Raw genomic sequence first — 24,441 nt, 5'->3', positions numbered from 1 at the left:
CAATTTTCAGAAGCTGGAGAAACTATGTACACATGTATATTGACTTACAGATCTTAGAAATACACATTTAAGCTGGTAGAGGAGAAGCAGCATAGATTTGCATAGAAAGGGTGGTGAGTTGGATAAATAACAGATAATCTTCACAGGAAGATCTCTGGGGAATATGTAAGATTTCTTCTCCAACAGAAGACCAGCTCTTTGAGTTTTGCGAAAGTCAAATGAAAGGAATTCTGGGCTCAAAGTACTCAGGAATTCTGAGTGCAAGGACACAATACCAAAACAAGGTAATTATGTGAAAGTGAATATACTGAATATTGAGAGAATAAGTTCCTTTCCTTATCCCCAGTAAGTCAATACCATTGGTATGGGTGTTCACCTATACAACTACTACCATCAAAAAAGTTCTTTCAATACAAGTAGTTTGGAAGAAACCAATAAAGCAGGGAAGAGGGGAAACTCTATAACTAAAAGGAATGTTACAATATATGATATACAAATAGATGCATATAAGGATCAAGCTGAGAATAAAATGGGCTATCCATGAAATTAAATGTAAGAAAAAGTGAAAAAAAATCTCAGCTATGGAGTGAAAAACATAAGAAAAAAAGGTGGAAAATAGAAAAAGCAAGAAAAAATAATAATTCAGAGTTCTGTCTTGGATGTTCAACATCCAAATAATAATGATTCTAGAAAGAGAATAACTAAAATAGAGAGTGAAAGTGATTATCAATACAAATATTCAAGAACAAATGAAGAACACAAGTTTATAAACATAAATTCATGGTAGAGAATTTGAGAATTGATTAATTAGTTATAGAAATAGGGGAAATGAGGCAGGCAAATCATTTGAGGTCAGGAGTTCAAGACCACCCTGACCAAGATGGTGAAATCCCAGCTCTTCTAAAATACAAAAATTAGCTGGGCATGGTGGTATGTACCTGTAATCTCAGCTACTTGGAGGCTGAGGCAGGAGAATCAGCTGAACCCAGGAGGCTGAGGTTGCAGTCAGCCAAGATCGCACCACTGCACTGCAGCATGGGCGACAGACTGAGACTGTGTCTCCAAATAAGTAAATAAATAAATAAGAAATAGAGAAAAATAAGTAAAAAAAAAAAAAAGCAATTATTAACTCTATGGAAAATGAAAGTTGTTTGGCCTGGTGAGCCTATAAAACCTTTCCCTTTTAAAACTGTATTTAAAAATAATATTGACATTATTAATATTGAATCTTCAAATTATGTAATAAGACTATTTCTATTTTATAAAATACTTTACTATTTTATAAAAGTAAAGTCAGGCCCAAAAGTCAAGGGAATCACTGAACAAAAGAATCTTATTTTTAAAAACAAAATAAGTATATAGATGTTTGGCTGCAAACATTTAAAAAGCCCAATGTTAAAATTATTCTGATAACATGGCAGCTTCCAAATATGGGTACCTGCTTCAATGTTATAAACGAGTTTAACCCACATTTTTCCTATTTTTATGCTCGTGTAATTTCACTTTATATAGAAACAATTATATGCCCACACATGTATTTAGTTAAAAGATCAGGGCAAAGGCATATTATGCAAGATAATTTTTATATATCCAATTTTTTTCTATTCCAAAAGATTTGCAAGTTTCTATCTGTTTTCTTATTGAATATCCTACTATACATACTCTGGTGTTTTGCACTTGCCCTAATATGTTGTTAATATGAGGATTATATGATATGATATGTTATTAATATAAACAATATGAAATATATGTGTAAAATGCATTCAGGCTGAAATTTTTTTAATTTATTTTTTACCCTTTTATATATTTCAATACTGATTTAATAAACTTTAAAACCAGAGGTGAAAACAATTAGCTGCTTAAATGTGTTTGACATCCAGTATAATGGAGTGATAGTTTGTCCTTTTATTCACAAGAGAAAAAACAATAAAAACAACAAAAGACAGCTTTTCAAAATACAAAGACCCCTATCAAGTAGCTCAGAAATTTTAGGTTTCAGTCATAGCTAAAGTGGTGGTGTAATTAATAATCACCCTCTCTTGTTTTTTTTTTTTCCATTGACAAACTAGAGGAAAGTTGACTAGGTGATCTTTAAGGTCTCCTCATTATTAAATTTCAGTGCTGCTAAAGGTTAATACTGTGCAGAGAAGTAACTTTTAACACGTAGGTTACTGTTCAGTATCTATATGTTAGCTATCTACTTTCTCAATGTCTTCCTACTGATTTTCACTTTAGTGATATATTTTAAGGAAATGTAAGATAATATAAAAATATTCTTGTTAAATCATTAATAACTTGATAAGCACAAATTCAAATGTGAGTATCGTATCTTTTAAAGTTAAAAATATATACTATTATTTGATAACTTAAATAATTGGCATTATTTTTATCTTTTCAAGCACTCATTGATATTGTTTGTTTTCACCCACTGACTTTAATACAGTTCCATTTCACTATCATTTACTGAGCATCTACCTGTTGAAACACACACACATACTGATGGAGATGTATAGGTACAAAAGAGAGCAAAATAAATCCAATCAGGAGATGGCAGAAGAATTCATGATGCAGGATGAGCCTCAAATGTGGACTGGACTCTGTCAAATATACACTGGGGAGGTGGGAGTGGGGGTGGGGGTAAAACCCAGCAATTGCACGTTGCAATCAATGGCATGAACATGGAAAAGTTCAGCGTTTGTCAGATGATTGAACAGTTGACCCACACGATTAGGACATGGTTTGCTCATGTGTGTGTTGGTCACAGCCAAAGCAAGTCTGGCAGAGTAGGTCAGGGTCAAACTGTGGAGTCTGATCAGTGTATGCATGCCAAGTTAAGGGTTTCAATTTTATGCATTATGAAATCAGGAACTATCAAAACCACACTTTTTCATTCTGAATCAAAAGAGAAACAGAAAAAAAATATTAGCTAATAAGTTATTAAGTAAAATAAAACAGTTACAAGAACGTACACTTTATGAGTAAGATGATTATTAGATAGGTGTTGGGGTAAAAAACATCTGGATTAACTTTTAACTAGAAAACTATAGGAGAGAAACACTGGGCACCGAAGGCCAGCTGATGTTTTGAGTAGAGGTATAATCCCTGGAATTATACTTTTATTTTACGAAGTCTCTACCACTCAGTATAGGAGCAAATAAGTTGAACGTTTGAAATTGTGATAAACTAATTGACATCATGGATTATGAGATTAGTTCAAATTTGAAAGGATGGGCAACCAAAAGTCAGCAGGCAAATTCAAGAGGGAGTAAACAGGTCAAGGGTCAAACAATTTTAATTTACTTTTATTTTACCGAACAAGCATTTACATAAATGTGAAGGAATGTATGGGACCAACTATTTGTTTATCTAATCCTCATATTTATCCTATGGAATAGAGACTATTTAATGATGCCAATTTTACAGTTGAGAAAACTGAGTCCTGAGGAAATTTTAAAAATGTACTCAGATCACTGAGACAGTTAAATCTCTTGAACTCCCCACCTCAGGCGATCCGCCCGCCTTGGCCTCCAAAGTGCTTGGATTACATGTGTGAGCCACCACGCCTGGCCTAGACAGTTAACTCTCAACCTAGGGTTTGCATTCAATCATTATAAATCAAGAGCCAAGGTTCTTAATTACTATACTATGCTACAATTAAAAAGTAGGAGAGTGAGAAGTGAACATAGGCTGGGGTTAAAGTAAAATTGACAGTTTAGTTATAGAATAATAGCGGTTCTTGACAGTTACAAGGCTTGGAGTGTTGCAACAGAAGTGAAGGACTGAAAAATGGAGACAAAGTCACAGAATTTGAGGGAAGACGAAAAGAGTGGTTGATGACTCTCCATTAAGTTTTATGGAGCACTTGAGGATAGAAGGGCAAATCAGTCCTGACACCATGCCCTCGTTCATTCACAGAGGTGGTTGGTAAATAGTACCAACAAGGAGAGATAAACATGGAATTCTCCACAACCCCAACACACACACGCGCACACACACACACACACACAGGTGCACATGCACACACAAGCATGCACGCGTGCATGTATGCGAAAGCACACATCCAAAGGCAACAAACACCTTCTACCTGACAGAGCCTCAGAACAGGCAAGGTCCTCAGAGAGAAGAATTAGGATTGGGTAAAGGAAATAAAGTTGAAGACATGGCTTATATGGTAAGTCTTCAATATGTTTGCTAGATACTGGGAAACTGTGACTTCAAGCAAAACAATGTACAGAGGATTCTCGAATAACAATCCTTTCCTTCCATGACATTTTGTTATAACGTTGATGAGCAAAAAACTGGTTTTACTATGTACATTGTTCCACTTAAAGTCACAGCTTCCAAAAACCTATTACGGATGTTAAGTGACAACTTCCTGTGATCAGTGAAACATCTGGGAACTTTCATTTGTTAGTTTTTTTTTTTAATGGAGTAAGCTTTATAATAAACATTGTGTAAATGCCTGGCAGAAAAGACACACAACGGAAAGTGGTGGGAGGCAATGAATAGATTTTAAAAACTTTATTTTGGGGAAAAAAAGTACTACTTATGTAAACACTGACAACAGTGTAATGTTTCCATTTAATAACCCAGGTAAAATCACCTAACAAATACTGCCACTATTCATCAATTCCAAGAAAAACAACTGTCATTTCAGGTGGATTCTTTGTGTCTCTGTGTTTTTACTGGACAGACAAAATTGCAAAAGCTACAAATTGCTTCTCAAAATGTGGTCCCTGGAACAATGGCATCAGCATAACCTGGAAACTTGTTAGAAATGCACATTTTCAGGTCCCATCCCAGGCCAGCTGAATCAGATATACCAGTCCTGCAGTTGATTCTGATGTGTGATAAAGTTTGAGAACTTCTAACCTAAATCAATGTGTGTATTTCTTTATGCTTAGCCACCTGGAACTAAGAGCCAAATTCAACATTGACCTGCAAAACTTAATTTTAGGTGCTTGTTCACACCTATTTTTGTGCAAATTATAACTGCTTTTTCTTCTTTTCATTCTTCTGCTCTATACTGCATTTAATAAATTATAACCCTTTTGGAGTAAGTATATATTAAACTAACCACGAATACACATTTTTGAGGTCCTACTGAGAATTTGTTTTTAAAAATCTATGACTGTATAAGAATACATGTTAGTAATTTTTACATATGCAATTTTAGAAGGATAAAAATATATAGTATTGTTAAGAAAGTAGATGAGGAAGATGGATTGTTATTTAATTGACATGGTAAAGGGCCCGGCATTGGCATTAGAAAAGAAAAAGAAAGAAAACCAAACTTCAGATGAAGCTGATGTATAGTCAGTAAGAATCCACAGATTAGAGGACAGTAGAAAAGAGGCCTATAGCATCATGTACTTTGAAGACTTTGGTGAAAATTGTAGCGATAATGCTGGGCCATAACAAGACTGCCTATAAGAAGAGCCTGAAGAAATGGTTAAGGAAAAGGAAATGCAATGCATCTAGTGGAAGCTTGGAAAAAAGCTGGGAAACTCAAAAAAAAAAAAAAAAAAAAACAGAGAAAAGGGGGTTGATAGCACTTGAGAAAAGTGAATGGCAGGTCAATTGGATGAGATTCCTCCTGTGTTTTTGAATAGTGTGGTGAGTTAACATTCTATCTGCAACTGTAGACAAAGTCTATGCGGGTTCAACAATGCAAACTGAAAACTCAAAAGCCTTCTTCTTAAAAGCAATATACTTCCAGTTGACCTAGAAATGGTTAAACTGCAAGACCAAATACCATCTTAGGGAGGATGGATGGTGCCTTTATTCATTTTCAGATGTGGAAAAAATGTTTGTCTTTATATGTTTATAATCACCCCAATGTGCTCCTGATAACACCTGAGCAAACTTTCTCTCTGGCTATCACTTCAATAGAAATTCACTGAACAGTAATATTTACTTTGGAATGAGACAGATTTCTGTAAGTTCTTAGGAATACAAAATAAATCCTGAAATGCAAATATTCAACCTTTATGAATAATAAATATATATTTAAAGAATGATATTCATATGGTTTATTTATAACCTAAGCAGGTGTGACTCTTAAATAATCACATTACAGTAAATCCTTTAGTGGTAGAAGAAATATTATCAAAAAGTTACTATTAAATTTTAGTAAAAATGCTTCCTAATAATAATTCTGAGACATCATGACAATTTATATTTGCTTTAGAAATATTAAAGTTTGGATTTATTATCGCTATCATTCTAGTAGCAAGAATTTTTAATTAATTTTAACATATCCTATATACTCAAATTTATCAGATTATTGAGTAAGTTGCCAGAACTATATTTAGAAAGGGCTTCAGAGGCAGAATTGACAAGCAAATGATCAGATTTAGAGTAAATGCTTGAAAAACATTTTCTTGTATTGCAGTGAGTACAGTTTGCCACCAGAGAGGGCTCAGTCACTGCTTTATTAAAGAGACTAATTATTTCCTTTCAACCGAATAGAAATTCTCTACCTACCATATCCCAAAAGAAACAAAGCTATTGTTTAATTATTTATAATATCCAGAATCAAATACTATAAATGCCATTCTCAGGTTTAGCATTTGAGAAATCATGTCTCTGCTAATAAGAGAGTTAGTGCTGAAGGCTGCAAGGGAGATTTCCACTGGGGAAATGGTGCAGGTTGCATGTTTATAGGCAATTTTCTTGCTCACTAATAGGAATGATTCTTCACATACTATAAATAAATACTTTATGAAAACAACTCAAAAGATACTTTCTAACAGCATCTTCTTAACTCTAAAGAACTGAGGAAGAGTTTTTATACTCATATGATAAACATAATCAAGAAATAATCAGTAATAAATGGAACTTGATAAATAAGAACCTGAAATAAAAAGATCTTACTATCTTTAAATTGTCTGATTCTCAGTAGGAGGAAATTTTTACTATTAAGCAGGGTTGCTTTATTTGACAAAAATTATACAACCGTACTAGCGCAATTTTAAGTTAATCAATTTCCAGTCCTTTCTCCTGCCCCCAACCATGATAAGTAAACAAAATGAAAAAACACATACACTCAAGTTTATCCTCAGGTCTTCCTCTTTCAAGCAGAGACAGGTAACAGACAATGTCCTTCAGGTGGATTACTTCTGGGGAACATGTATTTGCAGGAGAAGTCCGGGGAGGGGTGATGGCACCTTTATTCATTCTCAGACCTGGAAAAAAAATTGTCTTTATATTTTGTTAATTATTTACAGTGATCTCAAACAGAAAACAAATTAAGAAATAAAGAGATAACACACAGGCTACAGAGAAAATTATCTGTTTTAGGTATAGAATAACCAAATTCTCTGGAACATCAGTATAGCAGCTAGACGTAGCCACAGCTGTTGTAAATGAAGGAGAATTCTTTGGGATCCACACACATGGCACTCCTCTGTCACCCATTGGAGGGTATTAGGGTCAAAATAATATTGCCCTAGGTGAGTTGGTACACATTTGAATGCGTGAAGACCCACTTTCCTAACCACCTTTCTCTGCTATCGGTAGTGACAGCTATAAATCAGTTGATATTTAAAATGGACCTTTCACAAAATAAAGAAAAAATGTGAGTCTTTCACAATATAATTTCCCTATTGATAACAAGTAATCATGCATTCAAAAAGTCATGTATTTGTTTTAAATATTTGCCAGTACCATGAAGAAGACATCCTTTTTTTTAACCATCAAGGGGTCTGCCCATGAGTAAGAATAAAGAGAATATAAGCAAAACTCTGGATAAATACAAAGGATGTTGGAGAGATAAAAACATGTGAGTAGTTTGGTTTTGAAATGGTTCTCACTTTATTTCTGAAACCCATTATCTACGTCTGTTCTATGTCAAGGTATAGGTTGCTTATTACCTGCCTGGTGTTAATCTAACTGAAATACGTTCACAATAACTTGTTAGTTCCGTCCTACCCAGAAGCCGCTGAACTCAGATTGTGTGTATCTAACAAGGGCTGAAGGTAAACCCCAATTATCCCTTGAGGTACATATGGTAGTTGAAGAGGTATTTGGGAGAAATATCTAATGGGTTGAACGGCTACTAGATTCCAAATCAACCAGGAGCTACTGTAGGGAATAATTTGAACCAAATACAGTTCTAAAAGCCTGTCCTTAGCACAGATCCACATGGCTGCATATCTCTCACTCTAGTCTAGTTTCTCAATTTGTAACTTTCTGTGAATACCCATCATCTCTTAACGCCATCTCAAGATACCCAGGCATTAATGTGCTGTGAAAAGTCTCAAGTTAGTTTTATCATGGGTGATGTCACTAATAAAGGCAACTATTTACTGAGTGCCTAATATGTGGCTGGAATCATGGTTGGAGCTTTAACACATATTATCTCACATTATTCTTACATGAACCCTGTGAGGTACAGTGCATAATCCCCATTTTACAGACTAGGGACAGTCTTACAGATTTTAATTTTTCAGAGTTTCACAGCCAGCAAGACAAGTCCATCTTGTTGTTTCTACACAGGTAGCTGACAAGCTATTTTTGTTCAAGATCAATCATAAACATGTAAGAAAAATGATTTACATCTTAATGCAGCACACACACGCATACACACATACAATCACTAGTGGAATTCAAACTTGCCCAGATATTTCCTTTTCTATATTAACCTACTCCTATTCTAGTCTATTCTTAAAGTTTTTCTCAAAGACATCTAAATTGAATTTACTAGCCACGAATGGTTCAAAAATCACAGTTTGAAAAAACACTGCTTGGAATCTTTCCATTCTTTCTCTCTTAAACGAAGTCTTACTTATTTCAAATGTGGCTTCATGTTTTACATTAATTCTACCCCTGTTTATAAAATTATCAACAGAGACATACATGGAATTTCCCTCTTAATCGAAGTATTAATGTATATCTAAAACAAACTAATAGTTATTTATGAACCAAAGAAGGCAGGGAATTAAAGACAATCCTGAGCTTAAAAAAAAAAAAATGACCAAAATAATTGAAACTAGCCAACTAAAGCTTAGTCAGCTGCAGGAATAAGCAGTTCCAACTTATGATAAAACAAAATTTGGCACTGACCCTTGACATGACCATAACTTTCAGACTTGGAGAACACAGCACTTGAATTATGCTTGGATAATCCATGACCTAACTCATCCTTGCTGATGAGCTAATCCTCTTTTCCAAGGTTTCCCCTTGTGGCACTGAAATGATTTAATCAACTTGATTTAACTCTTTTATAGAAAAATTCTGAACAAAACGAAAAGAAAAGAACATGCTGTGACATTTATTTGAAAGAAGTCCAAATATAGTATAGCTCTTCACTTATTTAGAACATGGCCTGATCATTTGTTTCTACATACAACTAAGGTACACAGTGTTTAATTATCAGCTTTCATCACACTGAACACAAACAATTGAGAATGTAAAGACTGTATAATTTTGTCTTTTCTGTATGTAACGTATAGATTGAACATGAGCATACACAAATAGTTTGTATTTAGCATCACTTTTTGGAAGGAATATGCCACTGTACTAAAATTATTTTTGATTGGAAAAATAAGTAATATTTTCCATTTTTATACTGTTAACTGAACATTTAAAGCTGTATCATGTATTAATTACATAAAATATGGTTAACTGAATATTTAAGGCTGTATCTCATATTTAATTATGTCACAGTTTTACGTTTAAATAGCTCAAAGCTTATATAAAACAGATATGGGCATATATTCCATCTATATATTGAAGGACTAATCAACTCTTCTTCAAGTACAATAGCAGCCAAATTTGAGAGATAAAAAAGAATGCTCTTCCAATGATAGAGTGCACTGAAGAAGAAGATAAAATGTTACAGACTTTTTATCATTATTACTTGGCAAAAAGAAAATTGTAGAACAGGATTTAATTTTTTAAAGACTTAATTCTTTTTAAAAAAGTTTGAGGCTTACCACAAAATTGAGACTGTAGAGAGATTTGAACACTGCTTGGCATCTTTCCTATATTTGCTTTACTAAAGTCTTGCTTGCTTCAAATATCTCTCTATGTTTCATATTAATTCTACTTTTGTTTACAAAATTATTACCCATCACACATGCATATTCTTCCTCACTACCAACATTTCCCACGAAAGCAGTACGTTAGTTACGATTGGTTAAAATACACTGACACCTCATTACTACCCAATCTCTATAATATACATTAGGGTTCTCTTTCTTTGCTGTATATTCTATGAGTTCGGACAAGTGTATAATGGCATGTGTCCACCATTATAGTATCTTTCAGAGAAGTTTCACTGTCCTAAAATATTTCTACTCTGTTTATCTCTGCTCTCCCACCAACCATAAAACCTTTTATTTTCTTGCTAATTTAGCCTTTCCCATAGTGTCACAGAGTTGAAATCATACATACTGGCTCAGACTGACTTTTTTCTCTTATAAAAATGCATTTACATTTCCTCCATGTCTTCTTACGGCCTGTTGGCTCATTTCTTTTTATCACTGAATGACATTGCATTGTCTGGATGTACTACAGCTTATTCATTCAACAACTTTATTAAATTTTGAGGTGCTTAATTAATGAAAAAGCTCACAGGTTTATGCCTGCTCCTACCACCTCCCCAACATCAGCCCACTTTCTTTTATGTTTCTTTATGTTTTCATTTACTTTTCTGAAAGCAGCCCCTAGTCCTCAGTCTAACTCCACAGGGGTTATTTTTATACCTACTGTACCCTTTAAATTTTCTTTTTTGCCCTTTCCCTAAATCTGGCTGGAGCTCACTACTTATCTTCCTCGACTGCAGTTCACGACCCTGAAGAAGAGTCTTTTTTCCTTTTAAGCCGTTTGCACTAATATAATGGTTATTCAGAAGCTTAGGAGACAACATGTAAGGCCACCAAGAAGTTGCAATCCTGACTTCTTGACTACAGCTGAGATGGTAAAATGATAACATGAAATAGTAACTGGGATCCTCTCCAGCAGCAATGGCCTCTGGTGAGGAAGCTCAAAATTCTATTTTTCATTAACAAAGGCCAATTTTACCCACCCAGTCATCAGTGAAATTCTCTCTTTATTACTGAAATGAAACATAAAGCTGGACAAAACAAAAGGGTTGGTTTGTTTGTTTTTGGTCTCAAGCGGTCAGAACTAAATATTGCTTCAAAGCTTCAGAGCTAAATATTGCAACTGACCCTTAAAGTGGTATAACCTGCAGATTCTTCTACTTGCCCAAGGTTATGCTACATTAAACATTTCATCACAGAAGTGAAGCAAATGTGTGCGCATATAATCTACATACACACATCTATCTATCTATCTATCTATCTATATATGTATATATTACAATATATAACAAAGTACAAAATAAAGTGAAAAATAAGCATTGTAATTAGAGTGTATTAGTCTTATTAGGAATAATTATCTCGTACTTCGCATTTTTTTCCCTGGTAAAATAATTTCATTATATATACACATATATACATATAAACATATTCTTTTCTTCAAAGCTTTAGTTACAAAAAGTTGTTAGCATTAGTCAAATGGAACATTGCCTACCATTATCGTATTTCTAAGCACCTGATTTTCATTATAGTCCAATCTAGACAGTTCACTTCTTGAAACAATAATTTCAAAAGGTGTGTTTAATAGATAATTTTAATTCCAACCTCGGGTTCAATTATTAGTAGATAATTATAAGCTTTGGGTACCTGTTAAATTAGTGCCTCTGCTCCAGTTTGTTTTATTTTCAAATACTTGCATTGCAGATAATAAAAACAGTGACATTATCTCTATTTTTTAATGAAATAGTCAAAAGCAATAACATGAATTACATTTCTTAATGTATAGGGCAGTAAAACACTCTAGCAGTTTAGCCTTTTCTTTTAAAATATTAGTTCATTTTACAGAAATATATCAGATTTATTTATCACATAGTGCAATTATATTTCCAGCATCCATATTATTGAGCATAATGAATAGCATAATCAAGAATAAAAATAGTTGATATTAGTATCATACGCTTCATGATTTTTACACTTAATCTTTCAACTATGCTTGTTGTAGTTTACTTATATAATAATTATCTTTTATTCTTTACACTTATCCAAACCGGCAGCAAAATGAGGTAGATGGCATTTTCAGCAAATAAGAAATGTAATAGAGACAGTGATTCCTTATAAAGAGAAGACAGATTGTGAGATACAGTCCCTGATATGAAGCTGGGATCAGACAAACCTGTCTATGAATATACTCTGGTTTTCATCTGTTTGGACATTGGCAAAAACCCCAAACAAGCAATTAGAGGGAGAAGGAGTTAAGTGTAGGTCTTTGGGAGTAATGCTTTAAGAGCAGAGTAACCTCTGTGAAGGAACAATATTAATAACATCTCTGGCTGTGTGCAAAACAACACTTTTGTATAGTGGTCTTATTTGACTGCACAATTCCATTTTAAAAACGAGAAGGTGGAAAGTCAGTAAGTAAAAGGCTCGTGGTCATATAGCAGTCATATAGAGATCTCTCTACACCAGTACTATCCAATAAAATTTTCTGAAGGCTGAATGCAGTGGCTCACACCTGTAATCCTAGTGTTTTGGGAGGCTGACACAAAAGGATAATTTGAGGCCAGGAGTTCAAGCCCAACCTAGGCAAAACAGGGAAACTTCATCTCTACAAAAAATTTAAAAATTAGTCAGGTGTGGTGGCATGCACTTGTAGTCCCAGGTACTTGGGGGGCTGAGCAAGAGTGTCATTTCAGCCAGGAATTCAAAGTTGCAGTAAGCTATGATCACACCACTGCAGCCTGGGCAGCAGAGAAAGATTCTGTCTCTTGGGGAGAAAAAAAAAAAAAAAAAAAAAACCCACAAGTTTCCGCACTGTTCAATATAATAAAATTAACTATATATGGCTATTGACCACAATTATTAAGTAATTTAAATCTAAATAGCAATGGATAATGAGTGGCTAGCATATCAGGTTGTGTAGGCCATATACTACATGCCAGTGGATCATTGAAAGTTATTTAAATTACTCTCAGTAACTTGAATATATCTAAATATGGGACACAAAGAATTAAACCACCACATATTAAAAGAATACATGATGCCAAATTGTCCATATTTACTACATTGAAAAGAAATTCCAATAATCTCCTTAAATTTCACTGTACAGATATTGTTCAGAATGTATAATATCTTCAAAAATAAGAATATGTTGATGTTTTGGGGGGCAGGTTCTTACTCTGTGATGTCCAGGCTGGAGTGCAGTCACATGATCCCTATAACCCCCACCTCTGGGGTTCAAGAGATTCTCCCACCTCAGCCTCCAAGAAGCTGGGATTACAGGTGTGTGCCACTACATCCAGCTAATTTTTGTATTTTTTGGTAGAGATGGAGGTTCACCGTGTTGTTCAGGCTGGTCTCAAACTCCTAACCTTAAGTGATCTGGGTGCCTTGGCCTCCCCAAGTGGTGGGAGTACAGGCATGAGCCACCGCGCCTGGTATGAACTGGAGTTTTATACTCTGAGCACGATTCTGAGTCTGGACAGAGAAAAATAAATCAAAGGAAACTGTCTCCTGCCTCTCAATAAAAGACCTTCGTTTTAAGGGTCTAGTTTTCAAGACTCTTAAGAGTGGATACATTTAACCACAAACATTTGAAAAGAAATTAGAAATCATAGCCATAGCTGAGAACTCTAAATTTTCATTTGCTACTTGGCCCATGTCTTGGGTTATCCATCATAATGCATTTGTGAACATGTATTTACATGTGTCCTTGCATGTGTAAACATGCATGTCTATTTGCCAAATCTTTATGTATGATTTCTGTTATTGCTTATCTGTGTTTTTGATATATATACAACTAGCATGCCTTTTATTATCATAAACACAATAAATATTCAGGAACCTTAAGATTAGTCATGTAAAACCAGATTCCAGGTCGATACTTGGAAGCATCGACCAAGGCAGGAAAGTCCCATTTCCACAGAGCTTGCATGCCAGGGGATCAAAGCAAGCGTTCAACACCATTGCATATTTTCTAGCTATGACTGGGTGTTTTTATGAGTGAAATAATGTTATGATTGATTTGGTTCTCTGCAGAGTATTAAATCTCTTATTTCCTTTTACTAGAATACCACAAACTATATTTTTCAACATGAAAGTACAAACATCTTAACACCACACTATCACTTAGTATACAATCATAAGATGAAACTGAAAATACAGAAACTCCTGTATGTTGGGTGAATAAATCTAATAATAAAGTAAAAGTGGAAAATTTGAGGACCAAATTTTGCTTGGAATATTCACATGGAAGAAAAAGAAACCTGATTAATCAAGGTTTTTATACTTAAAACCATTTAATGATTAAAGGAGAGTCTTGAAGGGAAATCTTCCCTTACTGGAAGTAATTGTATTATAAACAGGAACACAGAATTATCGCCAGGAAGAGGTTGGTGGGATAAAATATTTTTTGAAGTAAAATAATTTGTGGACCATTACTTCTAATGATAACAATTAGAAGTATGAATTTGATACTACAGAGTTATATGAAATGTAAAGGTTGATATAAATAAATCTGAATTTGTCAGTAGACAGAATTTATTTCATCTTCATTTTTGGAGCATTTCTATGTCAGTAAGTTTATTACCTCAACAGTAATAAGTATATCAACATTAATAAATATACCAATATATTTTAAATACTATGTGTCAGGAATTCCCGTCTCATAGTCACACAAGCTATGCAGTCTGTTCAGTTTGTGTTTTGGGACACTGTCTGTCTTTGTTTGCACTGTGAAAACTAAAATAACTTATTAGTTACAAAAGACCTGTTAAGGTACTGGACAGTAATAAAAAATACACATACACACATATATATTTAATATCCTTAAGACAGTCCTAATAAGAGAAATATCTTATTCTCAGCACAATTAATAATGTATGCCTTTCAGCAAGAACATTCAGTAAGGCCATTTGGCAAAAGAACGTTTCTCCCAAGGACCAAGTATCTCATTTTTATTGTACAATTTTCTGTTCTTAATTAACTTCCTTATAGACATAAAAGAATTCTTTTTCCTTTTCTACCTACAATAAGTACTTGGGGTATGACTCAAATGCACAGAAAACATAAAATGACATAATCCTCCTATTGATTTTATAACTTATTGCTATGTGTAGTTTAACAGTGCAAATTAACCATTTCCTCATTAAGAAAGCAATGAGAGAGTTGGGGACCAATACGTCACCTAATTCTTTTTTTCAGAGATAGCTGTTACCGCTCTCAATCTGAAATATCTTCTGGACCCTTTCGTACCTTCAGTCTCATTCTCCCTCATGATAGCTTCCACATCACTGGCAGTGTGATTATTTTCTGGCTTAAAATCTCATAATGGCTTTCCAACTTCTTCTGGATAAAATTCATAACTTAGCATGACAGGCAAAACTCTTCCCACGTGGCCTTGGCTACCTCTCTCGCCTCTTCTGCAGCAGCACAACTGGAGTGCAGGCACAGACCCTGACCTCTCAGTGCTCCTAACAAGTCTATCTTCCCCCTGTCTCCTAAGGTCCTCGGGGCTCTGACTTTGCCAGGCCCTCTTCCCTCATCCCACTCCAGGCCATGCCCCATACTTACAAGGACATGAGCATCATCTGCTCTGGGACTAACATAAATGACCTTTTTGGACTCTTACCCAAGTGTAAGTGAATCTTGAGAAGCCCAGACTTCCAGTCATTTTCAGCCTCAAACTGCACTTACCAGCCTCTTTTGTATACAATTTTGTCAATAGCACTTGTTACCATCCATCTGATATGGTACACATATTCACTTTTCTGTTTGTCTGACTTTCCCCATTAGAATGTAAATGCCTATGGGAAACGGGTTCCATTTTGCTCTCTGACGTATCCCTAACAACTTGAATAGTAAATACCAAATTGTAAGTGATGAATTTTGAATCAATGAATACTGAATGTCTTACAGTTCATACACTGCCCTTTGATGGGACATTTAAAAAATACTGAAATGTATAAAAACGTGTACGTTGATTTCTTTTCTTGGAACTCCTTTCTCATCCATTCCCACCTATACCTACTCCACTCCCGCAACTTTACCCGGATAACTCCAATTTATCCTGGATGACTCCTGCAACGGTTTCCCTCCTCTTCTCCTCTAGTTTTATCTGGGCTCCTCACTGTTCTCTCCACATAGTCAGTTTAAAAGTGGGTCACAATAATTCTTTTATTATAAAATAATAAATAATCGATCACATAATTATCCATCTTTCTGCTTGACTTTAAAGGATCCTCAGCTTTTCTGTACAACCCCTAGTGTATCGTAAATTTAAATAAATGGATGACGGGATGCATGAATTAATGAAGGTATAAAATAAATTACTAAATGGCAAACCTAGCAATTGAGTGCCTATTATTATCTACAGAATGCTAGGAAAATCTTTCTTATAAAACGGTTTGTAAGAAACAACAACAAAAGCTGCTACACTGACCTGCAACATGTACCAGCCATTTTCTATTACAGATGCAACAATTGGACATTGTAGAGTCCAACAGAAACACACTGTATGAGTGTTTAAATGAATTTATATACTATATTACATCCTTGTAAAATTACTATATTCTTCAAGACACTAACAGTTACTAATAATTGCTGTTGATTGCTATCCTATATGAAAAGAAAGATCACTTTGCTTTAGGCCATTAATTCAGTTAATGGATACTAAATGGTTGGAGTGGACATGGGTGGGGATGGAGAAGGGACAGGGATGCTACAAGAGACAAATGGTTAAGTGTTCTTTACAAGAGTGCCAGGGTTGCTTCCTGTTGCACACTCCAGGTGTGCTATCTTACTGATCATGGAATTCCTAGTATGGACCACATTGTGTGCTATTTAGAGTGACACTCTAGTTGAGGCTTTAAGGAAGAGTTGGCTTTTGATGCTATAAGGGCAAAGAAAACATTATATAAGAAAACTCAATCCTGAATGAGAAGAGCAGGTTTAAGTCACGGCAAATAGTTGGATATAGGGTGTCTAGGGCAGGAAGATGGAAAAAATAGGGGTATAGGCAGATGCTATAGCCTACGTGGCATTGTGCTTTATGGCTGCGGAACTCAGATTTAATCACTTTCATCACCGTGACTCTGGATTCTTGAGTCTCATTAAGGTAACTTCAGGTGCGAATGAATGTCTCAAAAGATGGGGGCGACTACGACTCCATGTACTCATCTATCTCCCGCACACAGGCCCGTCACCAAAGCAACTCTACTTTAGTTAGCTTTACACAGTGAGGATTTAAGTTTGCTTGAAAGACAAGTTTAATTAAGAAATGCTATGAAAGTTTACAGTGAAGGCCTGAAATTCAGAAACCAAGGAGTAATATAATCAGGCTTCTGTTTGAAAGAACATTTTGGAGAGGGGAAGTCAGGGCCTGCTCTGAGAGCCTGTTAATTGAGAGTTTATGATGTAATGATGAATTAAACTATGACATTGGCAGAACGTTTGGGAAGAAGAAGTTAAACTGAGTACTAGAGAGTATTTTGTGATTAACTAAATATGGAAAGTGACATAGTGGAGAGTAGGAGAGTCCAGTAATTTAGGATTGGGAAATGGACAGATTCTTCATTGCCAGTCACCAAAATAGAAGGTAGGAATAGCAGTAGGTTTGGGTAGAATCTAATGAATGAACTTTCAAACACAGTTAGTTTGATATCTAACTGAAAGATCTGGACATCCAAAGATTTCCATCTTAAATATAGTAAACAAATATTATTTGTGGGCTGTGTGGAGAGTTATTAAGGTACATTATTTCTGACGGTGTCAATTTTTACATGATGCAAAAAAATTCATGTGTTGAAATGAGGCGATGTATTTAAATAAACTTAAGAAAGTTTAAAAAGTTAACATAATTGATCTAGGATACAGTGCCAATAATAATTTTTACAATTTTTTAAAATTAAAAACTGAAGAGGTCTTAAGGTTATATAAACATTGGGTAGTAAGAATTTGTGGTGGCAGAAATCTGGATATTTATGAAATTTCACTCAGGTTATGTTGAGTGTTCAAGTTGTAGGGACTGACATAGGAGATCACAATTTTGATTCGTGGTTGAGATTGTGAGCCTCAGCCATCTTTCTGCAATCATGTTGCAGCAGAATAAAGATTCCAACAGAACTGAAAAGTGTATAAAGAGGGTGATTCAAGTGGCAGATGCTAAGGATGAAAGCAAGATCAGAAATTAGTCATTGAACGGGCAGAGATGAGATATTAGAGACCTGACATTTAAAATGATGCAAAAGTGTTATGAAAAAGCTGAAGACATAATGCATTAGGGATATCTCCAAAAATAAAAAGTCAAATAGGGCAACAGTAGAAGAAGTGACCTTATTTTAAAATCAGTGATAAGAAGCAATTATATTACAAGTTATTTTATAAAAATTCGTCATCCACTTTGTGAAATGCCAAACAGATCATTACACATTACAATCAGCAAAACCCAGGTATACATATGAACATGTATACACACATACAACCTTTATACCTGTTTAGAATTATTTTTAAATTTGTATTGTATAGAACTAAATGTTTTACTTTGACCAGATATCCTATAATTATCATTCATTAGTGAGCATAACTTTTTTTTTTCCTCTCAGCTTTGTTTTTTTATGGAAAAGCCCTTATTTTTCAGTTGCTAACTGGAGTAAAAGAATAGCTACTCTATTCCTGCTGGTATTGTGGAAATGAAATATGGTGAACTCGAAGAGGATAAACAAAGCAGAGCATAGCCCCTATCTGTTCAAGAGTCTGGCTTTTTTTTAATATCATTTCATTTTGTTTTTATTTATTTATTATTTTTAGACAGAGTCTCACTCTGTCCCCCAAGCTGGAGTGCAGTGGCATGATCTTGGCTCACTGCAACCTCTGCCTCCAAGGTTAGAGCAATTCTCCTCCCTCAGCCTCCCAAGCAGCTGGGATTACAGGTGTGCACCACCACGCCCAGCTAATTTTTGCATTTTTCGTAGAGACAGATTTCACCATGTTGGCCAGGCTGGTCTTGAACTCCTGACCTCAGGTGGTCCACCCACCTCAGCCTCCCAGAGTGCTGGGATTACAGGCATGAGCCACTGTGCCCGGCAAAAGTCTGTTACTTTTCAGCTACAAAAACATCTTGTTATACATTAAATAACAGATTACTGCAAAGCAAGATTCTATGAATTGAAAGACATTTCTTTTGTCAGTTTCTGAGTCCAATTTACCTCAGTCTTGAAAATTTTATTGTTTTCTATCGTTTCCTATTCGTCAGGAAAAAACTGTCTATGGTGGGTCTGAAAAAAATACAGGGTTAGAAATAATCCTGGAGAGGACACAACGTCCTTAGTTTTAATAAGTGGAGGCCAAGCTTTGAAAAGGAATCAGAGTTTAATTTATAATTGCTGCATGAGAGTTACACAGCCCATAATCCTTTTATGTCTGTGTAGAATGTATAATTGTCCCAAATCAAGTACAATCTGTTTTTCCTTATTTTTTTTACATTTTGAAACATGATTTAATTTTTACCCCTAGTAAGTCCGGCATCTTATATTCAGTACTTAATATATGCTATGAGAAGAAATGGAAGTTTTAGGTTTGAATTTCCTGCAAAAACATCTTAATTATCAAAATTGTTCTCTTTCTTCTGTGTGTGATACAGTTATTTACAGACAACATCATGCAGAAATATTTTCTCTTCTTTCTCAAAATTCAAGAACAGCATCACATGATGTAGAATTAAATGCGGGACAACTTTCTTATTTAATTCAATTTAAGGTATGTGTGATACATTTATAGCATGCAGCAGAGAACAGGAAATTTTTAATTTCTAGATTAAAGTAAGGAATTGAATAATTTTTAAATGTTCAGCTCAAAACACTATTAAACTGGAATACTACTCATTAAGAACAAATCCACTGAAACTCATCCTGAGAAAAACAGCAACTGTGGTGAGGCCTCTCAACTCATGATTGAAAGATAATTATTTCAAAAACTAAAAATATTTTATAAGAAGAGAAAAACGATGACAAACATATTAGTCATCAGACACCTTGAAGGAATATGTGGAATACGTGAACTTGTGAAATATGTACACTTGTTTTAAAAAAGCTTCTACCAACACGTGATTACTTTAGGAAAGATATGTTATATTATTAATAGAAGGGAAGGTCAGGCACCATGGCTCATGCCTGTAATCTCAGCACTTTGGGAGGCCAAGGAAGGTAGATCACTTAAGGCCAGGAGTTTGAGACCAGCCTGGTCAACACTGCAAAACCCTGTCTCTACTAATAATACAAAAATTGGCCAGGCATGTTGGCACGCACCTGTAGTTCTAACTACTCGGGAGGCTGCGGCAGAAGGATCCCCTGAACCCAGTAAGTGGAGATTGCAGTGAGCCAAGATTAAGCCACTGCACTCCAGCCTGGGCAACGGAGTGAGATTCTGTCTCCAAAAAAAAAAAAAGGAAGTGGGGAAGGCTAAATACTTTTAACTCTTCTTCATATTGTGTAAGTTTTGTTTAAGGCTTAACCACCTATTTCTTAATTACATGTTCTTGCATTTTTATTTATCAGAATGTCTGCTATTGAATTTATCTCTTTACCAATACTTCCTCTGTGTGTGTGTGTGTGTGTGTGTGCACGCACGCACAAAGTGTGTGTGTGGAGTTTATGGAGTTTACTCTGCGCCCAGGCTAGAGTGCAGTGGCGTGATCATGGCTCACTGCAACCTCTGTCTCCTGGGTTCAAGAGATTCTCCTTTCTCAGCCTCCTGAGCCGCTAGGACTACAGGCACCTGCCACCACGTCCAGCTAACTTTTTTTGGTATTTTTAGTAGAGACGGGGTTTCAACATGTTGGCCAGGCTACTGTAAGACTCCTGACCTCGTGACCTCATGCTTTGCCCACCGTGGCCTCCCGAAGTGCTGGGATTACAGATGTGAGCCACCGATCCGGGCCTATTAACCAACACTTCTATATTCTACTTTGTGATGCTACAGCTGGGTCTCTCTAGACCTATGGCTTTTCTGGGATCCCTGAAGTCCTTGTAGGAGATTTTTAAGGTCAAAATAATTTCCATAATCATATTATCAGTTGCTTTTCTTACTCTCATTCTCTTTACCGTGTACAGTGATGTTTTCAAGAGGCTATATGACATATGATACAGCAACAGAAACAGCAGCAGATATAATTACCTAGCTGTCTTCCATGAAGTCAGGCACTAAAGAGATTTGCAATGACGCAAAACAATGCTACCCTTCAATTTTTTTTTCATTTTTGAAAATAGTTACTTTTCATAAGAATTAGTTACTTTTTGTTAATAGGTAGTGGGTTATTTTTGGAATGTTTCACCTTTAATACGGTGATATCTATTGGGTAATCAAGAGATATCACCATATTAAATGTGAAATATAAATATTAAATATGGTGAGAGCTATATCATTATGGTGATATCTGTATCAATATGGTGATATCTATTTGGGAATCAATAGAAATTACCCACATAAAAATAAGTTTCTTCAGGTCTTCAATTTTTTTTAAGAGTTCAAAGCGTCCTGTGATCAGTTAATGAGAAACGCTGCGGTGGGCATTTCTTCATTGCCAGGGGATTCCTGTTCCATCCATACAGGGCACTAGAGAGAGACAAGAGGGCACGGGGATGGGGGCAGCAGAGTGGTGCGCAGGGGAGCGGGGGCAGCAGGAAGAGTCCGGTTCCACCAAATAACCTGTTTCTCCTGTTGAATCTCTGCAGCGTTTCAGGCCAGTAGCACGTTGTCCAGTGTAGGATCTAGTCTGCCGGCTGACAAAGGCACAATGAGCTCTCCGCTAAGCAGTTTGGGACAGGCCATGGTGATGCACCCTCCTCAGAGGTCTGAGTTCCTGTGCTATAGACCCGTCTTGAATTCCTGAGCTACCAAGGCGGCCAGGAAGTATCATTTCCACTGAAGCCCGAGGGCGACGTCCACCCGGCAACCCCCTCACCTCAGAACTGCATCCCTGCTTCAAGAAATCCTTCCTCAGGGCTTCTGGGTTTTGATTACTGCCATCTAGGGGCAGCGCAGGTTTCCTGGGGTCTATCTACATCACCTGTGTTCTCTTTTTGCCTTTTCAATCATCCAATACAGTTTAACCAATTTCCTGTTTTACATTCTTTTGGGTTAATATAGTGAAACTGCTGTTTTCCTGACTGGAGGGAGATTAATACAACAGGTATTAACGTAATTATGTATCTCTAAAAAGCCACCCATAAAGAGAGAACCACCATTTCTATGGTGACACAAATTTAAGGTATGTAAAAAACCAAATCTCTCTTCCGAGCTTGCAAATCTAAACATGTGAAGTATATTGGAAATTAGTACAATAGATATTAAATATTATATGTTTTTTACAGCTGCTTTGTGACCACATTTTCAAATACTCAGCAATCTATACTTATCTAGTTATTTAAAAAGAGCAGGTCTTTATATTTGATGAAAATATTTCTTCAAATTATTACCTAAACATAGAAATCTAAAGCAAGTGATAAAGATATATTTTTTTCTAATTAGCTATAATTATACTGGAAACCTTTTAAATGATTTCCACAATCTTATTATGAATGTCTAAATCCTGCAACAAAACAATTTTTATGCAAATCATCATTTATCTTTTATGAAAACTATTTAGCCTTTGAGATTTTTACTACATATAAATGTTTAAAGTAAGCATACTTACCGCCTGATAGAAGAGCAGGCTTACTTTTTACCATTGGACTAGAATGAGGAAACTTGTTGCTAAATGACATGAAAAGGTGTGCAGTGAAATCATCAGGAAGCTCAGCTTCCAGGAATGTCTTCATGAATAGTTTGAAACCTTCAAAATCTATTGTCTGGAAAAAAAAATTTAAACATATATTTTAGGATCCAACCAAACGATAAAATTTTGTGCTGTGTTCAAAATTGTTAAAAGAAGAAATGACCTCAAACAATTTTTATATCCAAGTTTAGCAAAAGGAAGGTGCCTATTTGAGAAATACGATGGGCCATCCTGGGCTAACATTGGCAATGGGATATGTACCTCTTACCTGTGATGACATAGCAGGAAGAGAAAGAACTTTCTAGTTAGATATTTCTATTTCCACAGCATCTGTAATGCCTGGAAAATTTTACTCTTTGAAACTTTGTTTCCTCCTCTCTAAGTTGGGAATAATAATCCCACCCCACATATTTGTTGCAGTGATTAAATCAGGCTATCAATGTGAACAAGCCCATACAGAGTCATACACATACATACAGCAGGCACTCAGAGAGAAAGGAATTTTCCATCTTTTTTGCTTGTCACTAATGGTGATTATTGCTTTTGACAATGTAAAAAGAGATTAACCTTAACATTTCAACCAAATGCCAAGCTCAATTGATACAGCCTTCTAAAACTTCATATGCATGCTTTCCAAAGAAACATACTTTAAGATCTTACTCTGATACTCATTGTAGGAGCATATAAATAATTATTTGGAGAGAATTGTGGTGGTGTTGACGATCTCCATACCCATTAGGGGAAATTGTAATGGAAGACAACTTCCAGCCTTACACTTAATTAGAGCGTTTCACAGGAGCCACAGTGAAGAGCTTGGTTTCTCCTTGCAGATGAAGACAGTAGGCCAGAAACTGACTCCTGCCAGGGAAACTGAGGACAAGCATATGGGTACTTTGGGGACAAAGGCCAGAAAATGGTACTATTTTAAGTTGGCCAAAACTCCTTGTGACTGCAAGAACAATGGTGCATGAGAATTTTCTGGGAAACAGATATAGACCACATGGAGAAGAAGGCCAGTGGAGTGGTCTTGGGTTCTATCCAGAAGCACATTTGAAAGGACTAGAAGACCTCCAGAGAGGAGGCTGGAATAAAGCCACATATGTCAGACCAAGAGAGTGCAAGGGATGGGCCTTATAAGGAGCTCTCGAAGGACACTATTTTTTAACCCAGTTTAATGTGCTGAGATGCAATTAAACATAGGGCAAGGAGGAAATTTGGGTGGCTGATGCTCTTGGTTTTTTATTTTCAAATCCCTGGCAGGTAAGAATAAAATTAATTTTGGAATAGAATGTTTGTTCTTACTATGTAATAATACTGGGGGAAATATATGGAGCATGACCACATTTATTATCGTATTATTTGTGACAAACCTAAAATTAAATACAATATTCAGGAATATCATTAGAGACAGTAATGTTTTACAGATTTGATCATGTGCCAATTAAGTTTACGTATGATGTTTGCTTTTTTTACTTAATGTAATCTCAGGTAATAAAACAATGAAACCAAAACTTTATTTATTAATAGTTCCAAGACTCTGCCTGTACCTTAATCTAATTTTTTAATTTAGTTTCATTTTGCTTATTGATTCATTCAAGAACACTTCAGATATTTATTTTGGTGGCAGTA

The 24,441-nt window shown here is 35.5% G+C and overlaps 1 protein-coding gene across 13 annotated transcripts in view; it reads right to left on the bottom strand.

The window, feature by feature from the left end:
- The window catches only part of DGKB (diacylglycerol kinase beta), a 723,408-nt gene that overhangs the window by 525,749 nt on the left and 173,218 nt on the right, over positions 1–24,441 (bottom strand). For 12 of the 13 annotated variants that reach the window (XM_032286738.1, XM_032286728.1, XM_032286731.1 and 9 more), the window contains 2 exons: positions 22,732–22,885; positions 7,047–7,187 (listed from right to left, as the gene is read on the bottom strand). In XM_032286738.1, coding sequence (XP_032142629.1) covers positions 7,047–7,187; positions 22,732–22,885 — 295 coding nt within the window. Of the gene's footprint in view, positions 1–7,046; positions 7,204–22,731; positions 22,886–24,441 lie in introns of those variants that run through there. The other variant, XM_032286737.1, reaches the window with a different exon arrangement.

This window comes from Sapajus apella, unplaced genomic scaffold, assembly GCF_009761245.1.
Source record: "Sapajus apella isolate SASKATOON/1434 unplaced genomic scaffold, GSC_monkey_1.0 scaffold19, whole genome shotgun sequence".
NCBI lineage: Eukaryota > Metazoa > Chordata > Mammalia > Primates > Cebidae > Sapajus > Sapajus apella.
This window is presented reverse-complemented; position numbering and strand designations above follow the sequence as displayed.